The 23,323-nt window shown below is 50.2% G+C and overlaps 11 protein-coding genes across 13 annotated transcripts; 7 read left to right on the forward strand and 4 right to left on the reverse strand.

Annotated features, from left to right (window-relative positions):
* The first annotated feature begins 886 nt into the window (after positions 1-886).
* On the forward strand, positions 887-3,203 carry PV05_11552 (6-phosphogluconate dehydrogenase, decarboxylating 1). Its single transcript, XM_013455049.1, has 5 exons — positions 887-1,123; positions 1,303-1,439; positions 1,489-1,940; positions 1,991-2,419; positions 2,470-3,203. The coding sequence occupies exons 1-5, from the start codon at positions 1,110-1,112 to the stop codon at positions 2,908-2,910; spliced, it is 1,473 nt and encodes a 490-aa protein (XP_013310503.1). The 5' UTR covers positions 887-1,109; the 3' UTR covers positions 2,911-3,203.
* Positions 3,204-3,354: 151 nt separating this feature from the next.
* On the forward strand, positions 3,355-4,859 carry PV05_11553 (uncharacterized protein). Its single transcript, XM_013455050.1, has 2 exons — positions 3,355-3,756; positions 3,809-4,859. Exons 1-2 carry the CDS (start codon positions 3,620-3,622, stop codon positions 4,428-4,430), a joined length of 759 nt encoding a protein of 252 aa, XP_013310504.1. The 5' UTR covers positions 3,355-3,619; the 3' UTR covers positions 4,431-4,859.
* Positions 4,860-5,601: 742 nt separating this feature from the next.
* PV05_11554 (uncharacterized protein) lies at positions 5,602-7,062 on the reverse strand (the record flags this gene model as incomplete). The annotated part of the gene is made up of 1 exon (XM_013455051.1): positions 5,602-7,062. The coding sequence occupies one exon, from the start codon at positions 7,060-7,062 to the stop codon at positions 5,602-5,604; it is 1,461 nt and encodes a 486-aa protein (XP_013310505.1).
* A 490-nt stretch (positions 7,063-7,552) lies between these two features.
* On the forward strand, positions 7,553-8,398 carry PV05_11555 (uncharacterized protein; the record flags this gene model as incomplete). The annotated part of the gene is made up of 2 exons (XM_013455052.1): positions 7,553-8,324; positions 8,379-8,398. 2 exons carry the CDS (start codon positions 7,553-7,555, stop codon positions 8,396-8,398), a joined length of 792 nt encoding a protein of 263 aa, XP_013310506.1.
* A 782-nt stretch (positions 8,399-9,180) lies between these two features.
* PV05_11556 (uncharacterized protein) lies at positions 9,181-9,741 on the reverse strand (the record flags this gene model as incomplete). Its single annotated transcript, XM_013455053.1, has 2 exons — positions 9,181-9,664; positions 9,713-9,741. 2 exons carry the CDS (start codon positions 9,739-9,741, stop codon positions 9,181-9,183), a joined length of 513 nt encoding a protein of 170 aa, XP_013310507.1.
* A 440-nt stretch (positions 9,742-10,181) lies between these two features.
* Positions 10,182-12,075, forward strand: PV05_11557 (uncharacterized protein; the record flags this gene model as incomplete). Its single annotated transcript, XM_013455054.1, has 8 exons — positions 10,182-10,409; positions 10,464-10,557; positions 10,613-10,855; positions 10,903-11,184; positions 11,228-11,322; positions 11,375-11,392; positions 11,618-11,746; positions 11,812-12,075. 8 exons carry the CDS (start codon positions 10,182-10,184, stop codon positions 12,073-12,075), a joined length of 1,353 nt encoding a protein of 450 aa, XP_013310508.1.
* Positions 12,076-12,387: 312 nt separating this feature from the next.
* PV05_11558 (uncharacterized protein) lies at positions 12,388-14,247 on the reverse strand (the record flags this gene model as incomplete). Its single annotated transcript, XM_013455055.1, has 5 exons — positions 12,388-12,605; positions 12,659-13,413; positions 13,464-13,779; positions 13,835-13,904; positions 13,960-14,247. 5 exons carry the CDS (start codon positions 14,245-14,247, stop codon positions 12,388-12,390), a joined length of 1,647 nt encoding a protein of 548 aa, XP_013310509.1.
* A 917-nt stretch (positions 14,248-15,164) lies between these two features.
* PV05_11559 (uncharacterized protein) lies at positions 15,165-16,370 on the forward strand (the record flags this gene model as incomplete). The annotated part of the gene is made up of 2 exons (XM_013455056.1): positions 15,165-15,845; positions 15,894-16,370. The coding sequence occupies 2 exons, from the start codon at positions 15,165-15,167 to the stop codon at positions 16,329-16,331; spliced, it is 1,119 nt and encodes a 372-aa protein (XP_013310510.1). The 3' UTR covers positions 16,332-16,370.
* Positions 16,371-16,789: 419 nt separating this feature from the next.
* On the forward strand, positions 16,790-18,657 carry PV05_11560 (uncharacterized protein; the record flags this gene model as incomplete). The annotated part of the gene is made up of 2 exons (XM_013455057.1): positions 16,790-16,953; positions 17,019-18,657. The coding sequence occupies exons 1-2, from the start codon at positions 16,904-16,906 to the stop codon at positions 18,655-18,657; spliced, it is 1,689 nt and encodes a 562-aa protein (XP_013310511.1). The 5' UTR covers positions 16,790-16,903.
* Positions 18,640-19,939, reverse strand: PV05_11561 (uncharacterized protein). The gene is made up of 2 exons (XM_013455058.1): positions 19,691-19,939; positions 18,640-19,635 (listed from the first exon to the last, which is right to left on the reverse strand). The coding sequence occupies exons 1-2, from the start codon at positions 19,871-19,873 to the stop codon at positions 18,862-18,864; spliced, it is 957 nt and encodes a 318-aa protein (XP_013310512.1). The 5' UTR covers positions 19,874-19,939; the 3' UTR covers positions 18,640-18,861.
* Positions 19,940-20,224: 285 nt separating this feature from the next.
* On the forward strand, positions 20,225-23,216 carry PV05_11562. Of its 3 annotated transcripts, XM_013455061.1 has the most exons (5): positions 20,225-20,952; positions 21,003-22,083; positions 22,144-22,454; positions 22,508-22,685; positions 22,743-23,216. In XM_013455061.1, the coding sequence occupies exons 1-5, from the start codon at positions 20,377-20,379 to the stop codon at positions 23,105-23,107; spliced, it is 2,511 nt and encodes an 836-aa protein (XP_013310515.1). In that variant the 5' UTR covers positions 20,225-20,376; the 3' UTR covers positions 23,108-23,216. The 3 variants fall into 3 exon arrangements, with proteins under 3 accessions (XP_013310515.1, XP_013310513.1, XP_013310514.1); XM_013455059.1 differs by having other exon boundaries at positions 22,144-22,685; XM_013455060.1 differs by having other exon boundaries at positions 22,508-23,216.
* Positions 23,217-23,323: the final 107 nt, after the last annotated feature.

Raw genomic sequence — 23,323 nt, forward strand, 5'->3', positions numbered from 1 at the left:
CCAGATTTCAGGTCGATAGATTCGGCGTGTTTTGAGAGACGACTCCGCAGCGTTTATTCGGGGCACAGATGAGCATCTACCCAGTTGTGGTGTTTGGTTCTTATCAGTCTATCAGGAAGGTGATGATGGTCATAGCCTTCTGATGAGTTGATAGACGAGATCATTCTATGCCTTTTGTAAAGGAAAGTGTGCCGATACAGACTAGTCTCTTCTCGGTTTAATCACGATTAGTCCACTGCTAAATCACATCCCTTGGCAGAGAAATTTTTCAAATCCAACGATGAACGGGACACAGCGGTCACTGCATATAGGTATCTTATATTCACTGGTGCTCAGTCTCGGCTGCGATGCTGTGCTCGAGACGGATGTTGGCACTCTTCCTCATTGGACAAAGATATAAACAGTAAACAGTCAGGTTGCACATCTGGACTCACAACGGATAGCCGGATGAATTCGGCCTGGCTGAGAGACTACCACGGTCCACGGTAGCCCCCAGCGGAGTGCGCGGAGCTTCGGCGTCATTGTTACCATAACATCCATGCCTGCTGAGTCACTATGGTGCTGGTTATTCACGAACACCTGGAGCACATGGCTCTAGTGCTTGTCTTCGGTGGTCTGAAAGTGCAGCCCCTGCCAGGAGTTCGTAATCACGAGTATGAAGAAGACGACAGAGTGCTCGTTTGAGGTATCGAGCGTGCCCTGATGAGTGGCCGACATGTCGAGATTCTTGGTGAGAGGCCCACTAAGAGGCGGTTACCGTAGTCAGCCGGGATAGGGCGACACTGACCCAATAATGACCACAATTTTGGGCGACCACCGGCCACAGGCCACTGCCCACCTGCTGCTGCCCCTCCAAACTCGTTTGTTGCTTTTTGGTGGGGTCGTTCAGCAACTGTTGGCTGCGTTGCTTTGCGGTAATCCAATGCTCTAATCACCACTGCATATTTCACTCAGTTCCCCGTGTCGCAGCTTTTCTTCCTCTTCTTCTACATTCGTGCCTCTCGTCTTTTTCGGTGCATTAGACAGAGACTCGACTTGTTACTCTAAATTTCACGCTGTTGCAAAGCTCAATCAACTCCATATCCTTTTCGTCCACTTCACTCGCCAAAATGTCTGGTCCTGTGTAAGTCTGTCCTGTCCTCCGCAGTATTTGATATTTTTCTCCAGCGTCTGTTCGACCGAGTTCGAGGTCTGGCTTGCTGCCCTATTTCTTTAGAAGTATATCTCGATTGACAAACATGATGCTGACTTTAGTGCGCGGTTGGCCGGCCTCAAGGTCGGTCCTGCGCAGTCCGAACCCAGTGGTGATTTCGGTCTCATTGGCCTTGCGGTCATGGGCCAGAACTTGATCCTCAACGCAGCTGATCACGGCTTCACCGTTGTTGCCTTCAACCGAACCGTCTCCAAAGTCGACCGCTTCTTGGAAAATGAAGCCAAGGGTAAGCCGCCGAAGTCCTGGGTGCGAGGGACAAGCTAATGGGCCTGCAGGCAAATCGGTTGTCGGAGCCCACTCCATCGAAGAATTCTGCGCAAAGCTGAAGAAGCCTCGTCGTATGATGCTCTTGGTCATGGCCGGTCCTGCTGTCGACGACTTCATTGAGAAGCTGCTCCCACACATCGAGAAGGGTGACATCATCATTGATGGTGGAAACTCTCACTACCCAGACAGCAACCGTCGTACCCAGTACCTTGCCGAGAAAGGAATTCGATTCGTCGGTACTGGTGTCTCCGGAGGTGAGGAGGGTGCCCGTTACGGCCCTTCTCTGATGCCCGGTGGAAACGAGGAGGCCTGGCCATACATCAAGGACGTTTTCCAAAGCATTGCTGCCAAATCCGATGGCGAGCCTTGCTGTGACTGGGTTGGTGATGAAGGTGCCGGCCACTACGTCAAGATGGTCCACAATGGTATCGAGTATGGTGACATGCAGTTGATCTGCGAGGTAAGAGAAGAAGCCCACATTCCGAGCTGAGTAGGCACTGACATTCGCAGGCCTACGATATCATGAAACGTGGTCTGGGTATGAGCTACAAGGAGATGGGTGACGTCTTTGCCGAGTGGAATAATGGTGTGCTCGACTCCTTCTTGATCGAGATCACTCGTGATGTCCTCCGCTTCAACGATGATGACGGTACACCCCTTGTTGAGAAGATCTTGGACGCTGCTGGTCAGAAGGGTACTGGCAAGTGGACTGCCATCAACGCTCTTGACCTCGGCATGCCTGTGACGCTCATCGGTGAGGCCGTCTTTGCTCGTTGCTTGAGTTCTATCAAGGATGAGCGCACCCGTGCTTCCAAACTGCTTGACGGACCCAAGCCTCACTTCACCGGAGACAAGGCTACCTTCCTCAAGAACCTGGAGCAAGGACTGTACGCGTCCAAGATCATCTCTTACGCACAGGGCTTCATGCTGATGCAAACTGTGAGTGCCCTCTTGCCATTTAGAGTATACATTGCTCACTGAATATGCAGGCTGCCAAGCAGTACGGCTGGAAACTCAACAAGCCATCCATTGCCTTGATGTGGCGTGGTGGTTGTATCATTCGATCTGTTTTCTTGAAGGACATCACTTCGGCATACCGCCAAAACCCCGATCTCGAGAACCTGTTGTTTAACGACTTCTTCAACAAGGCAATCCACACTGCTCAGCCAGGCTGGAGAGACGTCATTGCTTATGCTGTTCAAGCCGGTATTCCCATGCCTGCCTTCAGCACCGCCTTGGCTTTCTTTGACGGATACCGCACCAAGGACTTGCCCGCCAACCTTCTTCAGGCTCAGCGCGATTACTTCGGTGCTCATACCTTCCAGATCAAGCCCGAATACGCCAACGACAAGTACAAGGTCGGCGCCTACACCCACGTTAACTGGACTGGCCGTGGTGGAAACGTGTCTGCTTCGACCTACAACGCATAACCGGTCACTTCGATGGCCAAAGCTCTGCTGTGCATGACAGAGAAGACCCCTCTGGCGGAAGGCCGGCTGATGAGAGGCGCAACAAAATTCATATCTCTGCAAGGTGATAGGGGTCGTTATCTCAAGATGTGATTGACGCGGTTGGGCGCGGCCGACTACCTCTTGCACTTAGCTAGACATTGCATGGGAAACCTTCTTCTGCAGAAATTTTGGGGAGTATGTATGCATGACCTAAATGATACAAGGTCTCTCATATCACAAAATACAAACAATGCTCATACCATGACCTTTTATGATGCCGTCGTCAGTACCTAGTAAGGAAGCGTAGATTGTTTGTGCGGAGAATCGGGGCATCCTTGTCCGACGGACTCGATCAGGAAAAGGCCAACTCCAGACTTTAGGGAAATTGTCCTGCACCCGACTCAACTTCACCCACATTGTTGACCACGCCTTGCCTTGCTTTGCGCTTCATCCGTCGACATATTGTCATTCGGCGCCTGGCGTATCACTTCTGGCTTTGGGTCCAGGCGGAACGAGCATCGTGACTGCCAGCTGAGGTCTGGCTGCCGCTGCCTCTGGACGCCCTAGTTTTGACAGTTTTTGACACTGTCTTCCTCTCCTTCTCCACACCTCCACCTTGCCCATCGACGACGGCTAGATCAACGCTTTTCGACGGACTGGCTGCGCTCTGCCTGTCTATGTTTCTTGCATGAGGATGGCGACCGACGCAAAACGCCAGAATGCAGGAGCAAAAGTACCGGTCGCGTTGCCAAAGGGTGAACCTGCACAGCCAGCTGCGTCGTCCGTCCCTCTAGACATCAGTCTGCAACAAGCGATCGGAAGCAGGTAAGACCACATATACAGGCGCTGAGACGGACGGTCACTTACAATGTTGCAGGATACGCGTCATTACTACTGGGCCCAACCAGGCATCTGTGGAAGGCGTTGTCTACACAGCTGATCCCTTGACCAGCCTTCTTGTCCTTAACACCAGCCCAGCACCACCAACCAACGTTAACTCGGCCTCCTTGGTAGCGCCTTCAGGTGCCTATCGGCTCATTCCCATATCACAAATTAGCAGCTTCCAGCTTCTTTCACTGCCACCCCAGCCAACCGAAACTACAAATCCGGTGCTGAATGCGATTGATATCAATGCAGTGCAAGCCCGACTAGCAAGAAACATCTCGTCACAACAAGCCGCGCAGGCACGTCTGGGGCCAAAGGGAACGACTCCTACAGACCAGGCGCTTTTTGATGCTCTGTCAAGAACACACCCAGCTCGATGGGTGGGTAATAACATGCTCATCTCAGACACATATCTAATTGAGAAGCCATACACTGCTGCAAATGTCCGGCTAGTTGAAGGAAGGCACGGGGACCTCGATCGGATGAGAAAAGTAGTGGACATGGAGCGGTCAAAAGTCACACTGAAGCTGTCAAAGAACCTGATCGACGGGAAAATGGCCGCAGACAACGCGAGCGGAAAAGGCATGGCAGCAGGCATCAAAAAAGGCGGTTGACCATGCTTTCAGTCCAACATATCGGAAGCAATCGGCCCAAACATGATGCTAGTAATCTGCATCCACAACTCGGGGCAGCACTGAAGTGGCCGGAATCTTGGTACCATCAGAAGAACAGGACGTCACTCCATTTGGGGATTGACCTAGGATACCGGTCAGTGCGCCCAATCTCTTCTGAGGATAGGCTGCCAAGGTTCTGTCTCCCAGTGGTGTCACACCCTCCAGAGAGGCACATTGTATGAGGCTCACAGGTCGGGTGAAGACTGACCATGGGGTTTCTTACCTGGCCTGCGTCTCCGCCATGTATTCGGTGGTGAATAGGTGCAAAGAGGAAGCAAGTTGGCGAACAATAAACATACGTTGACCCGAAACGCACCAACACCTTCCCTCTAGTAAGTGTCTTGCTCTTCCGTGGCTTGTTCGATTATGTCTCATTACAATCTGAAGATACATTGTCAACCGAGGACATACTGGCGTCGTGTTTTCACCTTCCCTCTTTCCTCTTGAGGATCAACTCGCCTTCCTACAGACTATTCGGTTTCTCTCCCGCTCCGCTTGAACCCCTGAGCTTATCTGACGACCTCTTCAAGCCTTTCAATCTCTGCCAAAGTCCTCTGCTGGAATGTTCGTGACTTTCTTCGTCTCCTTCAATTGCACGACGGACCTTTTCTCCCATCATTGTGATCTGCACCTGGCTCGACCAAGTTATACGAGAACGAAAGATACTTCTTGATCAGGTCTGGCAATTCTCAGGGCAAGAGGCTTTGGGCACATGTCAAGCCTTTCCCGCTGCCGAGTAAGACATAAAACGCAATTGGCGGCCAACGCTGATCCCTCGCCTTCCCTCTAGCTAAAGGTCCTACCTAATCGTGATCATTCCGGGTATGTCCATTTGACGATGTTTCAGCGTTCTCCGGCTTAAAGTCCAATGCAGGAAATCCCTCCAGAGCCGCGCACGACCCCCCCCAGCGTATCGACTTAGACCGGACGGTCAGGGCAATGCTAGAGACGTTCTTCGTAAACTGGGGCATTATCTTAGATCATGGCCTATTGTGGGCATCTCAGTGGTGATATGTGGATTGAATGATAGAGAATGAGATATATGATTGCTTCCAGTATTGTGACGGCCGACGGCTAGATCGACACGTTTCTTCCAGGCGAGCCATATCATTCAAGCCAACAATGTCATGAGCTCGCCTAATCCACAGCTTTCGAGGGCCTTTATCACTGAACAGATCTTTTGACATTTATTCCTGCCGTAGACTGGCTCAGCCAGGCCCAGAAACTTCTCCTTGACCCCAGTATCCCATTCAAAAGGACGTTGTGGCTCCCCGATGGGCACCAGAATCTCATCTTCGACGACAGTCCCATCTGGAAAGACGATCTTCATCCTGGACTCGAGGGCACTGTAATTTTCATCCATTTCACATTTAACTCTCCCACACAATTCAAGGACACCTTTGTCAGGGATCTTTTCGTAAATAGCCCATCCAAGATTAGTTCCGTACAACCACGATGCTGCAACCTGGAAGCAAGAACTGAACTGAGCGTCAACGATGCACTCAGGCCTGATTTTATTCTTGGCGGGTAATCCAACGATCGGAAACGAGTTTTTGGGGAGAGTAACCGTAGCGGTCTCTGGAATGCCTCGAGCCTCGTGAACTTTTCTCCATTTGCCCACCATTTCGAGTTGGCCGTGGGTCATCCTGCAAGCTGGGAAAGGCTTGCAGGCGGTTTCCAAGAAAGACCATTCTTCTCCTAGGCGCTTGGTTATCCTCGAAGGATCGCCACTTCCAGAGTAATTGTGCAGCAGTCCGTACTTTCCTTCAATTGCTTGAGAGGCGCCGAGCACACCCGCTTCTGCCAGGGAAACGCACAGTAGAGCGTCGTGGGCTGCAAAACCCGGATGAAGACGTTTGTTCCAGCTTCCATTCTCCAAGAACTGCATAGACCCAGCGGCCCTGGAGAGCGCCAGGACGAAGGCATCTTCAACGGCCTGCTGTGAACTCCCGCGAAGCTTACAGATAGATGCGATCGATCCATATATCCCCACAGTACCTGTATTGTGAAAGCCCCCTTTGTAAGAACCCAGACCTAATGCAGCTCCCACGCAGCAGGCGACTTCATATCCAACGGCCAGAGACAGCAAAAGCTCGCGGCCCGATGCATTCTGGGTCTCGGCTTGCGCTAAGGCTGCTGATATCAGACTACACCCTGGATGAAGGAGCGCGTTTGAGTGAGTATCATCGAAGTCATACGTATGGCAAAAAGCACCGTTGAGTAGAGCGGCGTAGCGCTGTGGAAATTTCGACCCTTTTGTGAGGACAGTGTTACGTCCTTCAGCTGCGTCAGAAAATGAAGTGATTCCATCAACGAACTTCTGACTCGACTCGGCACGGAGACCAGCGGATGCTGTTACGCCCAGGTAGTCGAGCAACAGAGCCTTGAGTTTGTCGGATAGCTCTGGAGTGAGAATGCCACCAGACATGCTGGCGACGAACCGCGCCAATAGTTCCGTCACTGAGTTTCGAAGAGCTTCACTGTGAGCAGGAACGCTGCCTATGCCATCATTCAATTTCTGCGTGGGTAGATTTTGCTCCGTGTGGTCGTTGACACCAGTGTGCTTCGGCATATTGGAAAGCTTGTGGCCGTACTTCTGTATGGTTCAGCTTAGTAGTGGTCTTCCCCTCTCAGTTGAGTGTATATGTAAAGTGCCTTACACTAAGTACTTAACGACTCTGGGACCAGTCTTCTCTCTTTTCGCTCTTTGTCCAGCAGTTGGCCCCGGAGAGATATGGTCCGGCTGTGCTGGGGAAATGCGGAGCTCCGGTAAACCCCTTTTTCCAAGTCAAACTCAATGAAGGTCGACATCAATCATCAACTCTGATTTCTCGGAATTGCATCCTCTTCGGACATCGAAGGTCGGAAGTGTTTCGCGGCCGAGAAGTCTTGACTCCAATCTTGCCAGCGTATGTTTGATTTCTCTTGTCTCTTCAGCTCCATTCAGAGATGTCATCAATCATATCAGATTCCTCAATTTAGATATCCAGGGCGCCTCCCGCAATTCGCGTTCCTCGCAGAGAAGGACGTAGGTCATATTGCTGCGGGTTGCATTATTCGATATGTCAGGAACTATTCCTCTGTTCTCCAGCTTACCCTTGAGGAAAGGAGACCCGCCGTACTCGGCCTGGGGACTGTACGGCGACGACGATGAACGTGGTGCTTTCAACCGTCTCACACCAGAGCTAGTGCTTCAAGCGAAGGAGGAGATCCAGACCGGCAGGACCTGCTCTCTCAACAATCCTTTAGACGCGATGGCCAAGACGGGCGTCGTCGGACGGAAAGCGTTCGAAATGGATCAATATGCAAAACCGCCAAGGGTTGTCTGTGACTGCGTCTGGACGATGAATAGCCAGTGCAGCACCCAATGGGACGGTTTGAGGCATTGGGCGTATCAGAGTACTGGAAAATTCTATGGTGGCCGCACTCTAAAAGACTTCTTCAACGAAGACAAGTCGATTAAGTCTCATGTCAATGGGATCCAAAACTGGGAGCAGACCGGCATCGTCGGGCGCGGTGTGCTTCTCGACTTTGACCGGTGGAGGAGAAAGCAGAACATTGAGTTCAGTGCGACGCCTCTCAATCCTCACAAGATCACAGTCGATCAATTGAAAGCCGTAGCAGAGGACCAAGGCACGGAGATCAATTTTGGAGATATCTTGTTTGTCAGAACAGGTTTCACCAAGGAATATGCTGCCTTGAGTGACGACGATAAGAAGAAAATGGGTACCATGTGGCAGTCAAGCGGTCTCGTCCAGAGCGAACAAGCCCTGGAATGGATCTGGAGCTACTTTTCTGCCGTCGCCGCTGACCATATCACGTTTGAGTACTGGCGTAAGTACCATATGACTTCTGTCTGAAGGGCAACTTCTAACATGGCTGGTGAAGCATCCGTTCAAGACTGGTAATTTTCATGACGTTCTGAGCGCCGGCTGGGGAATGTCGATTGGAGAGCTCTTCAATCTAGACGCAGCAGCGGAGTACTGCGCTGGAATTAACCGTTGGTCATTCTTCGTCAGCAGTGAGGTAAGTCTGAATCTGTGTGTTTCGATCGCAGAATCGTCTCTGATCATCATGCAGGTCTGCAACGTCCCTGGAGCTGTTGCAAGCCCTGCAAATCTACTTGCCATATTTTAGGAGAAGCAGGCCTAGTGTCCGTCAAATTAGATCCTGCTCCTATACGAATACTGAGCGCAGATGGAGGTGTGAAGTGGCGTGGTCAGTCTAGTGAAGACCGTTGGGAGGCAAGTCAGCCTTGTATATAGCCTAATTCAGGGGTCAATAGTATTATAGGAGTTGGCTATGCCCACTCATGGATGTGATCAGCTTTATTTGCCCCAGTTAGATGTTATTGCTGTATATTTCACTGCTCGAGGCGGCACTCAATTTCAGGAGATGCACAATGGACATGGTAGAGGCATAGAGGCACAGTCGGGGACGACAGGCTCCCTGTCTGCCGTTCATTCGTCTTTGCTGCCTAACTGTCACCATGTTTTCGTGCCTGGACCTCTGAATAATGAGCTTCTCCTCGTAACAGTGATATTCGCCATGTATTGAGCCTATAGGGGGTGCGCATCAAGCGCTCCACGTCATCTTTTCATTCCCCCTTTACAGTATAATCCGATCCCTTGGCCTCAGCCTTGCCCATTGTTTATTTCCTGCGGGGATAGGATCAAATTTGTCATTCTCGTCATGTCAATTTTGTGGATCTCCAGTAAATCACTCCATTGACACCACTGTAAGCCAGATCGTTCCTGCTCTGGGAGAGTGAGGGCCATCCATTTTCCACGGTGGGAAATCCCACAGGGTGAATAGGCAGAGTGAAATTCCTAATGAAGGTCCGATGGATAATGCGCCATTCGCCATCACGCTTCTCGAAGCGGTCAACATAGCGGTTCGAATTCTGGACGTTGCGAGTTGGTTCATCGCCAGGCTTCTTCCAGTAGAACGAGAACTGATAGGTTTCGGCAAATGCTTTGTCTCCGTCGACCTCGTACAAATGATTGCAGATATAGTGTTGAGATGCGGTGAACTCTTTGAATCCTTCCCATTCTTGATCAAAGAAGTCCTGAGCTGTGCCTGTGTGGAGATTGCCAAATTTGCCCAGATGAACGTCAATGGCACCGGGCCAGAAGCATGATATTGTCAGCTCCTTATCCATTCTGTCTACTCCCCTGCAATAGCGACAAACGAGCTCGTAAATGTCTTGTTTGTCGAGCAACACCTGTAGCCTCTTTTCCTGATCAGCCATTTTCGGTACTTGAAACGATATTGCGTTGTCACAGTGTTGAATGTTGGACTATGAGCCCGGGTATGTTTGAGGTGCCCGCGTCAACTGTCTATATCATATGCTGTTGAATGCCCTATCAAACCATTATAGCACCCGGGGATAGACCTCCTTCGGAATTGCCGATCTGGGGCTGGCCTTCGAGTTCTGGCACCCCCAATGTTGCTGCAGAAGCCGGCCCACTTCCTCCGTTCGGACTTCGATTCAAAACCGGAGTTTGAATGAACGACGGAGAACGGACCACAGGACAGAACGAAAGTTATAGCTTGAATAGCAGACATGAGTCCAGATCCTGGGGTATACGGCTCCTGGAGACTCCCCCATGGGCAAAATCATCTATATATTCTGGTCGTCAGTCTGTTCTGTCTCCCTGTGAAGCTCCCCAACGCCAAACGTCTCCAGACATGGCCTCCGACAGCCTCTCTGATGCACGTGCCTCTGACAAGATCGCGGAAGAGCTCGTTGCGGAGGAACTTGTTGAACAAGTTAATATTCATGGAGAAAAGATCCTTGACGACGATCGTCCTTTCGGTGATGCGGGTGGAAGAAATCAACGAGAGCGAGCATTGTTGAGAAAGCAAGACCTCATGATCATGCCCCTCATGACTCTGAGCTACATGTTCAGTTATCTGGTCGTTTGACGCTCTTTCGGAAGTTGATATGTACAGTGCTAACCTTCTGGCCAGGATCGAGCACAGATTGGAAATGCCCGCATTATGGGACTTCAGAAGTACTTAAAACTCGACAATTCGCAGTACTACAACTGCTTGATGATCTACTGTAACGACATTCTTCTTCCCCTGAGCTGGAATACCATGCCTAACAAGGTTTCTAGTCGTTGGATTCGCCGTTGCAGAACTGCCATGTGCCCTCTTGTTGCGCAAGATATCTGCCAACTATGTCTACGGACCTGCTGTGATCCTCTTCGGGATTGTGACCAGTTTCATATCCGTCAGTGGCAGCTACGCTGGCCTGATGGTATTACGGCTCTTACTTGGGATTGGGGAAGCAGTGATTACCACCGGTTTTCTCTACCTCAATCTATGGTACAGACGAGACGAACTCGCGTGGAGATCTGGTAAGTTGAACATCAGGTGCCTAAGCGACGAGTCTGACGCATACTAGGCTGGTTTTTTGCCTCGTCTGCTGTGGCTGGCTTGTTTAGCGGTCTGGTCGCCTGGGCTGTGGCAAAAGATCTGGAGGGCGTAGACGGACGGCATGCATGGCAATGGCTCTTTCTGGTGGAGGGGATTCCGACAATAGCACTGGGAATCATGGTCTGGCTGCTGCTTCCTCGCCTGCCAGATCAACTGATCAAAAACCCATTTTTGACGTTCAGAAATCGTGGAGAGAGGGAGCTGATCTTACGGCGCATGATTGAGAGAAAGTCCTATTCCTCAACAACGAGTACCACTCAATGAAGGGGTCACAACTGATCAACATCTTCAAGCCAAAAATGACGCCGATGTCAAAATCGACTTTCGCCAGATTTTCGCAGCGCTGAAGGACATGAAAACCTGGTTTGGTGCATTACTCATGGCCGGGGTATGCCTTGCCAATACCGCATTCGTTGTCTTCATGCCGACGTTTATCACAGAGATCGGATACTCAGCATGTAAGTCGCCCCTGCACGCACTCAATGGATTGAAAGAGCACCAACCAACCTTTTGTCGCAGTGGACACTCAACTATACACCATGATACCATACGCATTCGCCATCGTGGCTACCCTGATAGGGTGCTAATTGTCGGACCGTTTCGATCGCAGATGCGTCCCGACCTTAATCTGCCTTGGTTCTTGCATCATCGGGCTGGTCCTCCTATTGACGACAACAAACAAGGTCGCCCTAATCGCTGGGTGCTGCTTTGTGGCCTCTGGGTCGACGCCTGCTGTGCCAATCGCTGCCGCCTGGGTGACTTCAATTCACGCTGGGTACACCAAGAAGTCCACGATGTTCACCATAAACATGGTGAGTGCTAGTATCTTCCCAATCTTAACTCTCATCCCCAGTACTTGTAGCTAATGTGATTACAGTTCTTTGTCGAGGGTTACGCTATCATCGCAACCCAAATCTATGATACTCCTCCACGTTTCTTGAAGGGCCACGGTGTCACTCTGGGCCTGGTCGGATTGGCAACCATATGCACAGTTCTGTTGTACTTTCATCTGTATCACGAGAACAAGAAGAGAGATGCAGTTGCGAGACAGCTCGACGAGAGGGGTGAGGTCCATCCTTTGGCTTCAAAGTCCCTGGAAGAAGTATACGATTTCCATCCAGCCTTCAGATATTGGCTGTGAGACTATTGTCAGGCCATGCGGATTGAAAATCGGGGAAGCCAGTGTATGTGGCAATGGGTAGGATGGATATAGGCTGGCTAATAGCAAGGCCCTAGCCAGGAGCAGGCTGGAGCTCTCGAGTTCAAAGTTGGTTGTGCATGTGATGTTGATTTCTGATAGCCTTTCAATAAATGAATGATGGAGAAGAGCCTAGAGCACTGATAGGCCATTCCTAGCTAGGTTTTAAGGCAGAAAAGCGTTGCATCTCCCCTTTCACCGAATTGATTCGTCTGGTTTCGCTGTCGCTCGGCCTCACCTTGAAACTTGACCTATCTAAGCAGCAGCTCGAGCACGCGTCTCATATGGCAAAACCGCGAAGATAAAACCCGCAACAATGAATAAACCAGCCGAAATCCAGATAGGTGAGTTATTGATTCCCACGTATGCTGCGATCAGAGGGGCTGCGAGACCCGATAATCGGTTAAACACGGCTACCAGACCATTTCCAGTGCCTCTGATGGGTGCAGGGAAGAGCTCTGGCGTATACGAATCTGCATTCTGTCAGCTTGATAATTTTTGCAGCCACTACTGGATCACAACTCACACAAAATTCCGTAAACAATGTTCTGGAAAAGAGCAATGGCGCAGGAGAATCCCAGGATGGCAGCTGAACTGTTGGCACGCGTGTAAAGGAACAAGAATATGCCTGTCAGGATACAAGAGATAGTACCAACCCCTTTACGGCCAATGCGTCTGACATCAACTGCAAGTCCAGCAATAATCGAGCCAGGAATTCCGCAGACAGCTTGTATACAGTAGGTTCGGTAGGTTGCATTGATCGTGTTGTTCCCAGACGTAACCCCCTTGGCCGCCAGGTAAAGAGGTATGAAGGAGTTATACAGTGGATAGGCCATGCCGATCATGCACCAAAGTAGGATCATCATCGTCGTCGAAAACGCCATGATAGGTGTAGAAAAGAGGGCCTTCATCTTCTCAGGTTCGAACTTGGAGATGTTCTTTTTGAGAACATTGGATGCTTCTTGATGCGCGGAAGTCTGGATCAGAGGATTGCCATTGCCGAGGTCGTTGTCGATTTGTTGGAAGTGCGCGAGAGTGAGCCAGGTCGAAGTCTTGTTGTATGCAGCAATTTTGTGCAAGACTTGTACAGCTTCAGCATCTCTACCTCGACCAATGAGATATTTGGGACTCTCGTGTAGTGGGAATATGAATCGACCGAGGAACATAGCGAAGTTTATCGCACCGTATGTCCAGAAACAATATCGCCAACCAAGATTATCATGGTACTCACATTCCCCTGTTGGCGTAGTCGATGGGCAGGAGTAGTTAGCCACCAAAGGCCTGGTTGTCAGGTTAGTCATGGATTCGAGAGGATGATTGTGCATACTGACCATGCTATCAGTACCGCAACTGCTTGTCCGACCGACCAAAATGCTGATTGCATTGTCAACAGATATTGATGGGTTGCTGGTATGAATTCAAGAAAGATTGCCGAATCGACAGGTTGGTTTCCACCAGTTGCTAAGCCGATAAAAGCACAGAGAGTAGCAATGGCAGTAAAGTTAGGCGCACCAGCCCCGATGAGTCCCGCAATGGATGACATTGCGAGAGTGATGTTGAACGCAGGTTTTCGACCGATAAAATCCGCAGTCATGGGCCACAGCGAGCTCCCAAGAACCAACCCAGCGTATTTGCCAACCGTTAGAACTAGTATAATGCGTCAGTATGTGATGTAGTGAGCCATGGACCCATGTGGACATACAAGCTATGCGTTTGACCTCGAATTCGCGTTGCACGAAGGGGCTAATGACTGTGATCGCTTGAAGCCAGAACTGCACAGGAGAAGTCAGTACTGCTAGAGTAATTGGTCTGGAAAGGGTGACTTACATTGTCCGTGTACCAACCAAAACCAGTAAGCAAAGCCATGATCCACTGGTATTTACCCATACCCAAGTCGAGTATTGCGTGATTGAGCAGAGACACTTTTGCTTCGTAGACCTTGTCAGTCCCTGGCTGGACAGTGGTGATATCAATCTCGTTGCCAGTACGATTGCGGTATCGTACGGTGTTGGTAATGACATCTCCCCTTCCCGTGCTTGTAGTTCTGCAAACATCGGGACCAATGCCTTTCTCCGTAGAGAACTCATCGTTCACAGAGGGTGCTTTTGAGCCCATCTTTTTACGTTCAATCCCACACTCAGGGAGGCAATTGTTTTAAAACGAGATCTCAATCAAAAGCATGTGAGGTCTATATCATGTTGAGGCCTCTGGGTTGCTATATACTGTATATATACCTAATTATTTCCGGCTGATGCTTGGTTGAATCGTCCTTATCGTCGTGGCGCATTGGAGATAGCGGCTGCTGTCAATTAACACAAACATGATAGGCTTCTTAGTCCCGATAATGTTAGCCCGTGGGAAATGGAAGCGGAAAGATAAGCGCAGAGTCCACACCTTGGTCACGTAGGTGCTGCGTCTAGTATGGCACGAAATGGGATTAGTGTTGTGGAACAATAGCTTGCTGCCACAACCACTGACAGTGGTCGCTATCAGAACTGACAAAGTTCCATGGGGTCTCCAAGAATCAGCCACTCCTCCGTGCGGACCCCTAATCGGGTCCAGCAATGGGATAGGAACTGCGGATGCTTCAGATTCGTGATAACCAGCGGCTACTATACCTACTTTGGGATAAAATCCAAGGTAGCGGTAATTATCATCCCATTCGAGCACAATGAGACACCACTGCCGGAAGGATAGTATAACGTCATGCATTATTCTCGTGGTCGCAGAATTATGAGCAACACGACATCGAGTTCCACCGCGGGAGCATGCAACCCAATTCATATTAGCAGCGGCTAGTATGGTACCCAAACGGTTAGTGTGCCACGGTTTGATGTTATCGGACGTTTCCGTCAGCAATTCAGGCGGGTATAATAGCGAGGCGTGTGCTAGTCATATGAAAGGGTGTGTTGATTGACAAGCCGGCTCTTTCGTTGCCGAAATCTATACTAGGCTTTTGTTTTCAACCATATATGCAAGGTCAACTTGCCTGACAGTTCGACTCTAAAAAAAAGTCGCTTTGACTATCAACCATGGCTCCCGGACTTGTCGAACTTCATCCCAGCGAGGATACAAGCATACCGCAAACCTCCGCTAAATCAGTTAGAGGTGTTTTCAACCCAGCGAAACATCTCGCCTACGAGCCTCCCAATGCCATATACACCCTCAATGACCTCTCTCTACCACCCTCCTCCATCTCTAATGTTGCCTCTACGGAGCCATTTCAACTGCTCTCCGAGGAAGCGATTCTTTTGCACCGAAAGGAACTTTTTTCGAAAGATGTACTCGACAACTGTACCTACCACACCCGACCGGGGTCTGTTCAATTGCGAGGAATGGCACCCCGTTATGCACCATTCATACACCAATTTTGGACCTCCCCTGAAGTCCTTAAGATCGTCAGCGATAACGCAGGGGTCGATCTGGTCCCAGTGATGGATTACGAGATCTGTCATACGAACGTACAACTTGGCTCGGCCGGACTGGAAGGAGTCAAGGACACTCCAATTCGGCCACCTAAAGCTCCCAAAGTTCTGGACAATAACCAAGGATTAATCGATAAACCAGCCAAGAACGCCATTGTCCCATGGCACCGAGACTCGCATCCCTTCGTATGTGTCGTCATGCTGTCAGATGCTAGGTATATGACAGAGGGCGAGACTGAAATTCAACGAGGAGATGGGAAAACAATCAAAGTCCGCTCTCCTCAGATGGTCAGTAACTCCATTTCCACCTGTAGAAGTACTAACGCAGAAATGCAGGGTGGTGCTGTTATCCTTCAAGGTCGGCACGTTTCTCATATCGCGCTTCCGTCTGGCAATATGCCTGAACGGATCACCATAGTGACATCGTTCCGCCCGCGTGACCCTCGGCTTCTGGACCAATCCTCTAATATGAACGTCAGAACAAAATCGCGTTTACCCGAGCTATACTACCAGTGGACAAGTTATCGTTTGCATTTGCTCGCAGAAAGATTCCGCCTCGAGGGTGAGAAGCTTGATGCGCAATATGGGGAGGCTATTACCAAAACAGAGAATGGTCGCAGGGGAGATGTGAAGAAAGATATCGTTGATGTCCAGGCCTTGACTAAATGGATCGATGAACAGGTTGCGTACATGAAGCAAACTGTATGGGAAATGCGTCCTGTGACCGCCGAGGACAATATCAACAAGAACGAGATTCCAGATATCCCTTACTAGGGGCAATTCCTAGACGCAGGAGGAGATCCGCTGAGATGTATCTATTGTCCTCCACACCATTCCATTGCGCTTGTAATCAGCCATCTACAGTGCTAGAAGTAAGGCTTTTGATTCTCCTTCTGCCTGTCGAAATAACGATACGATAATGATAAACCAGTCGTTCAAATGGTTGACTTATTCATTGGGAATAGATATACTCTTGCCACCTCAAATCATAATCCTTCGAAGACCACTCCCAAAGTTGCATTATACCTTGACAGCAGGAAGCTCCATCTATGGAATATGCTTTACCTATTGGCTTCAATGTTTGGTGGTTGCTTAGCGCGCAACGCCAATTTATTCCAGAATGCCTCATGATGCCCCTCACCCCAGCACCACTTTCCCACTTTTTTATCTCCCATTACTAGTACCCAGTCCTTATCTTCCTTCTATCACGCACGAATTTCCGTTATATATGGCTGTTGACCGTCTGCAATCTCAATTTTAATCACAAAAGCCAGCTTACAATCAATCTCCCAGAGTATATGGAGGAATCGCAACCAAGCTTTCTGTGTGGTTGAATACTCTGTACTATGATCAAATCAACACGATCCCGCGAAAGCTGTGTGACTTGTAAGAGGAGGTAAGTGCGACTTCCTGGCTCCGCAAACCCGTGAAAAGTTCCAAGAGGCTTAGTGGTGTCGACAGAAAGAAAAAATGTGACCTCCAGAAGCCAGCATGTCATACTTGCACCCGCCTTGGGATGCAATGCGAAGGTTATCAGCGACGAATCTTGTGGGAGGATGACGCCGTACGACAGGCCATTGGAAGGAGAGGCCCATCAAAAAGTCAGAAAAGGCCAGGACCAACAGAAAATGTGGACAAAATCGTCAGTTCAGAGGATTCGGGTGTGAATCTCTCAGTCTTCACGACTGCTACGCCATCCGAGTCTCAATTCCACAGGACCGAGGAAATTGGTTCAGAATGCAGTAACGATACCGTACCACAGACGCAACACGATGCCTTCCTCAGAGCGATCGAGAAGCCTGACATAATATCTATACACGATTTAAGCTCTCCCATAGAGCTTCATCTTTGGGATTACTATATCAATCGCTTTGCGCGGACTTACCCGACTTATCGAGATGACGACAATCCTTTCCTGACTTGCCTAATCCCGGTTGCTTTCAAGTTCAGGCCTGTCAAGTGTGCAATGCTCGCTATAGCAGGGTCACAAAACAAGCAAAGCAAGACATCCCATCTGAGAAGGGCGATCTCTCGCTTTACGAAAGAGGCTATAACCGAGTGTCTACATATATCTCGCAGGGCCGGTGGGCATTTGCTCTCCTCTTCAGATTTCCCTCTTACCACTGAAACGGCTGAGGTTGACTTTGGTTTTCCCGGTGACATGTTGCTACTTGCCTCTATGGACAAGATATGTCTTGTCACTACAGCAGTATTGCTGGTGCTTCTTGCGAAGCTGTCGGGTGATTCGTGTTCGTCCTTGCAAAAACACCTGCAATTTGCCGAAGCCTATTTTTCATTCGAGGACAATTATGGCTACGAAAATCAGGGACACCTACATGTGTTCCTTCGCAGTCTTTTCAATTACAATCAGCTATTAGCGTTGATTGCTAATCCTACGCCGGATGCAACGCCATATCACAGCAACCAAGCTTTGCAATTTGGTATAGGAACACCCCTTGTACGACAGAACTATTCGACATTGCTCCACCGGATTAGCAGTGCAGTTCAAGACGTCTCCTTGTCGGAACTCGATTCTTGGGATGGAGATCTTGATTTCATACCGAGTTTATCCACGAGTAACACAACAGACACGACCGCACTTCGTCCGGCCGGCCTGGTGCAAAATCCATCGTCATCTTCTCCGTGCATGTATGATGGCATCCCGAATAGCGCCGGTCAGTTGGCACTGCTCCGCGAGCTTTACCGTACTGTCGGACAAGTATACTTCTTTCAGCAGCTGCGAGATCGACAAGGTCTACCTAACACACTGACGACGTACGCCTTTCCCCCATTCATAGCGCACGAAAATATTGAGAAGCTGGTTACACTTGCAGTCAATATCTTACAGCGATTTCCCGAAGCCTCATCATACAACAGTGCGCTCTTGATGCCCCTCGGACTTATAGCGCCGGAACTCAGGTCTGATTATGCGCAAGGAGTGGTTCTAGAAAGGCTGGATCTCTTGCAGAATGAGTTCCACTTTGAACACTTTGGTATGATACGTCAAGATTTCCTCGAAGATTGGGCGTCGATTCAGCCTACGCGGAATGATATGCTGCCAGCCAGGCAGCTAAGGAAGGTTGTCAGATTGATTGGCTGATGGACTGCAACTTTCGCCTCAGAGATCTAATGGGGTGTCTTGCGGATCTTCGTACAGTATCCGCGGTCCATTAAAATGAGTTGGATACGTCCTTCACTGGAGAATGAGCACAACAATGGACCATTATGAACATTTGCTGCATTCAGCCATGGAGGAATTGGCCAATTTAGTTCATTGCCAGCATTCTCTGATCATCATGTTTGCTTATTTCCCCACTGTGGAATACGCTTTTCCTCCAGCTTTTTGGTCAATCTCCATGCATTCCTGCAAGCCGCAGAGGTTGAAGACCTCCTTAGGGCTGTTCGAACTGTCTGACGAAGATGCTTTCCCAGTCTTTTGCAGAAATTGAAGTTCATGAGCAATGGTCTTGACCACCGGACGCAAGCAGACTCCCGGATAGATCATGATTCGGAACCCGATCTGCCGTGCTTCTTCAATCGACAATTCTGGAGTGACACCGTTTGGGACGACATTGAGCAGAATCGGGGTGTCCCCCATGATTTTGCACACCTTTTCCATTTGCTCTTTGGTTCGGAGAGCTTCGAGAAACACCACATCGACTCCAATCTTGACGGCTTCTTGCAAACGCTCAATGGCTTCTTCAAAGCCATATGTTTGCAACGAATCCGTTCGAGCAATGATGACAATGTCGGATTGCAACGCATCACGTGCGGCCACTGCAGCTCGAAGTCGGCTATAGTAGATTTCTCGGTCGACAATTTCCTTGCCCAGGAGATGTCCGCATCTCTTTTCTTGGACCTGATCTTCAATATGCAACGCTGCAACTCCCGAGCGGGCGTACTGAGTAACCGTCCTTGTTACCATGATGGGGCCACCATACCCGGTATCCGCATCCGCAATCAAGGGGACGGAAGGATCGAGCGAAGCAATCATCTCAGCATTTCCTCTCATATCATTTAGGTGCGCCATGCCTAAATCTGCCCATCCGAGTCTTGACATGGAAGTGCCTGCTCCTGTCTACACATGCCATGGTTTAGTAGTGCGTGGGCAAATCCATGGGCTCTGCACTCACCATATACAAAGCGTCAAACCCCATGGAAAGAGCGACGCGGGCACTCAGCCCGTCATAGACGCCAGGGCATACCACAACTTTAGAACGGTCTTTCAACATCTCACGAAGACGTGTTGCACCGCTCAAGGGCGAGCAGGCCTTTGCTCCCATTTTCGGGGCAGTTGGTCCGTTGAGAGAACCCATTGTTATCGTGGCCTTGATTTTGTTCCAAGCGGCTTGTACGTGTCACACAATAATGGTCGGCAAGGAAGTCCGAATATAGTACTCTCCTAGGGGCTTCAGCACAGCCCGTGCAGTTGTTATATGATCCCTCGGGCCGGTCGAAATACAACCTATGCTTCTGCAGGTGCGTTCAGATTGGTCAGAAACGCTGATTCACTATGTCCACACTGAACGGGGTATAGCCGACATCGACAACGGTGGCCGATGCTCGCACCGAAGTGCGGAGACGGCTCTGCAAATCGGCCCTATGTCGCAATGCCACCCTTTGCTATCACGCAACAACGTTTCTGGATCATCGCCGAGACCGTATCCCATAATTGGTGTCTTTCATGTGCTGAGAATTAGATGGCTCCCCAATGGACCACCGCATTTACAACATGGAGGCGTCCCATGATCAATAAATACCTGAACCGCCAAAGCCCCGAAATCTGCCCTGCCGCGCCTACGCAGCTGCTACTCGCAAGATGGTAACTACAGTAGAGATAGGGAAGCCTGTCCTGAGTCCAGAAGAAGGAGGACAGCTCGCACAAGCGGTGTCGGACCCCGGAGTAATCGAGTTCGAAACGCGGTTGCAAAATTTGCTCTCACAGACGAGGAAGGTACAACTAGGTGACCTGATATTGGATCCTGCAAAGTCGGCCGACTCTATTCCTACCACTCTGACTCGCTATATTTCTGCATTGATCCAGGCAGACAGACCCGCGGAAGCAGAAACCTTACAACAGGTTCATGACAAGGTGGTTGACAATCCAAATTTCGGAGGACTCGGCTTGGTCGAAGGTGTCAAGGCTACTGCTCACCAACATTCTGAAGCCATCTTCTTGGTTGAAGCCTGGCTAGATGCGATCACTTCACGCGAACGGGAAAGAGAATATCTGTCGTTTCTCAAAACGCCTGCTACCGGAACGAAGCCTATGACGCTAGCAGAAAAGATCTTTGCTCAACATGTGATAGGAGAAAGACCTCCCCATGGCCTCAAAGCAGGCGATGTGGTGAGAGTGGGCGTCGATTGGATCTTGGCATCAGAACTGTCATGGCAGGTATGTTCACCTGGTAGTCTTTGCGACTACAGTATGCTAATTTCCAGCAGGGAATGGCCCGGACGTATAAAGAACTCGGATCTCCTGGCATTTGGCGAAATGACCGTTTCTGGCTGGCTGGTGACCATGTTTACCATCCAGCTGTAGCGTCCAACCCCAAGATCAAGGCATTCTTGGATGCGGCTGAGAAGGCCAAGAATGAATTCAAATTGACAGAGTATCAGGGCATGAACTACACCATCATGCACACGGAATTCGTGCGAGAACGAGTCGAACCCGGAATGCTTGCAATTGGATCCGACTCGCACACGTGTTCGGGCGGAGCTGTTGGTTCGTTGTCCCTCGGACTAGGCACGGCGGATGTCATGATGGCTCTGGCGCTGGGTGAGACCTGGTTTAGGATCCCGGAATCCATCTCCATCGAGCTGATCGGAGAGCCCCAGACTGGGATGACTGGCAAGGACGTGATTCTGCACATATTGGGAGAATTGAAGCGCAATACCGTTGCCGCTGAGCGGATCGTTGAGTTCCGCGGTGAGGGTCTCCAGTATTTGTCGTGTGATGCACGCTTCGCCATCTGCAACATGTGCACCGAGTTCGGTGCTATTAGCGGCATTTTCGTTCCCGACAGCATCACGTACAATTACATCACACGACGGCGACGAAAGGCGAACCGCCAGAACTCGCTATACTTCAGACCTGATGCCAATGCCGAATACTCCGGAGAGTATACCATTGACCTGTCAAAGGTCGAAGCTTCGGTCGCCGTATACCCAAATCCAGACGACGTGGTTCCTGTCTCGGAGAAGGCAGGGCTCAAGCTCGACGGCGTGTTCATTGGTGCCTGCACAACGACTGAAGAAGAACTTGTCCTTGCCGCCCTAGTGTTGAAAGTCGGATTGGAAAAAGGTTTACCGATCGCGAAGGGGAAACGACATTATGTGCCCGGATCCTTGCCTGTGCTTGAAAAGCTGAAGGAGCTCAAACTGTTGGAGGTGTATGAGGCTGCAGGTTTCACTCGCGGACCTCCTGGGTGCTCGTTCTGTGTTGGACTCTCGGCGGAGAAGGCGAGTGAAGGAGAGGCCTGGTTGAGCTCACAAAATCGTAATTTCCAAAATCGCATGGGCAAAGGTGGGTTTGTTCTGTTGCATCAGGGCTTGCCGTTAAAGCTAAGAGACTAACGAGCATCAGGCGCCTTCGGTCACGTCACGACAGCCATCATATGCGCTGCTTCGAGTTTCAGTCTGACAATAACCAGTCCTGCCGAGTTTCTCAAGGATATAGACATGGAATTCTTCAGGCGGTACAGCCCGCTGGGTGTCATGGAGTACACTCCGATTGACTATGTCGAGCCCGACTTGACTTCGAAGCCAGGGCCGCCGATCGAAACCACCACCGCTGCGGTCACAAATGCCAACGTTAGCAACGAGGGTTCACAGAAACAGGTCGACAAGATATCGAGTAAGGTCGTGATCCTGGGAGATTTTATCGATACTGATGCGGTATGTTCAACAACCTGCAAGGCAGCGAGGGCAAAGGACTGACACACCGATAGCTGGCTCCTGGACCTACGCTGACCACTTGCGTCACGGATGAAGAGTTTGGCCAACACGTCCTCGAACATACCCATCCCGACTTCCGCGCTAAAGCGAAGAACGGTCAGCAGATCGTCGTGGCCGGACACGCTTTCGGTGTCGGGTCGAGTCGAGAATGCGCAGTTTCTGCTCTGAAGGGTACGTCTTGGTCATGTTCGTTCAAGTTATCAAGGCTGGGCTGATCACATCCCCTAGGCGTCGGCGTCAAAGCTGTGCTGGCACGCTCTTTTGCCTTCATCTATGGCCGCAACCAGCCGAGTTTGGGACTGTTAGGCATGACGGTGTCCGACGATGCTTTCTTCGAAGTGGCCAAAGAAGGCGAGGATATCACTATCGACATTCCGAGTCGCACAGTGTCGGTTGCGGGGCAGACCTTCCCGCTCAATTTGTCGGAGATGGAGTACAATTTGACGGTGAATAATGGCATGGCGGAATCGTTCAGGCGGTTTGGAAAGGCTATTTGGGAGAATTTCACGGGTAGCACGACCGGTGGGAAATCTGTTGCCAGGGCTTTGGAAGAGGGAAGTGATGTGAAGAAGGACAGAAAGATGGACTGGTAGCGTAATGGTGGGGTGCTATTCCCGACCATACAACCTGGTATGATGTCTTCTCAAAATTATATCTTGGTGTGATCTCTTTCTTCGCAGTCGATCACAGGCGAGAGCCCACTGCCACATTATTACTTTATCGTGTAGAAGCAAACCTGGCGCTTTAGTTTCAGAAGCCACAGCGACCTAAAGACGGTAACTGAGTGGTGCTGTGTTCCGGCACGAAAA

The sequence above is a fragment of the Exophiala xenobiotica genome (assembly GCF_000835505.1).
Source record: "Exophiala xenobiotica strain CBS 118157 unplaced genomic scaffold supercont1.7, whole genome shotgun sequence".
Classification (NCBI taxonomy): Eukaryota; Fungi; Ascomycota; class Eurotiomycetes; order Chaetothyriales; family Herpotrichiellaceae; genus Exophiala; species Exophiala xenobiotica.

Bases quoted from the DNA above. Each gene is read 5' to 3' on its own strand.
- PV05_11553 (XM_013455050.1), top strand. From the start codon at position 3,620: ATGAGGATGGCGACCGACGCAAAACGCCAGAATGCAGGAGCAAAAGTA. The intron at 3,757-3,808 runs GTAAGACCACAT...ACAATGTTGCAG, and splicing joins CAACAAGCGATCGGAAGCAG to GATACGCGTCATTACTACTG.
- PV05_11562 (XM_013455061.1), top strand. From the start codon at position 20,377: ATGGTAACTACAGTAGAGATAGGGAAGCCTGTCCTGAGTCCAGAAGAA. The intron at 20,953-21,002 runs GTATGTTCACCT...AATTTCCAGCAG, and splicing joins CATCAGAACTGTCATGGCAG to GGAATGGCCCGGACGTATAA. The intron at 22,455-22,507 runs GTATGTTCAACA...ACACACCGATAG, and splicing joins ATTTTATCGATACTGATGCG to CTGGCTCCTGGACCTACGCT.
- PV05_11561 (XM_013455058.1), bottom strand. From the start codon at position 19,873: ATGGGTTCTCTCAACGGACCAACTGCCCCGAAAATGGGAGCAAAGGCC. The intron at 19,636-19,690 runs GTGAGTGCAGAG...TGGCATGTGTAG, and splicing joins GGTTTGACGCTTTGTATATG to ACAGGAGCAGGCACTTCCAT.
- PV05_11552 (XM_013455049.1), top strand. The intron at 1,440-1,488 runs GTAAGCCGCCGA...ATGGGCCTGCAG, and splicing joins CTTGGAAAATGAAGCCAAGG to GCAAATCGGTTGTCGGAGCC. The intron at 2,420-2,469 runs GTGAGTGCCCTC...CTGAATATGCAG, and splicing joins GCTTCATGCTGATGCAAACT to GCTGCCAAGCAGTACGGCTG.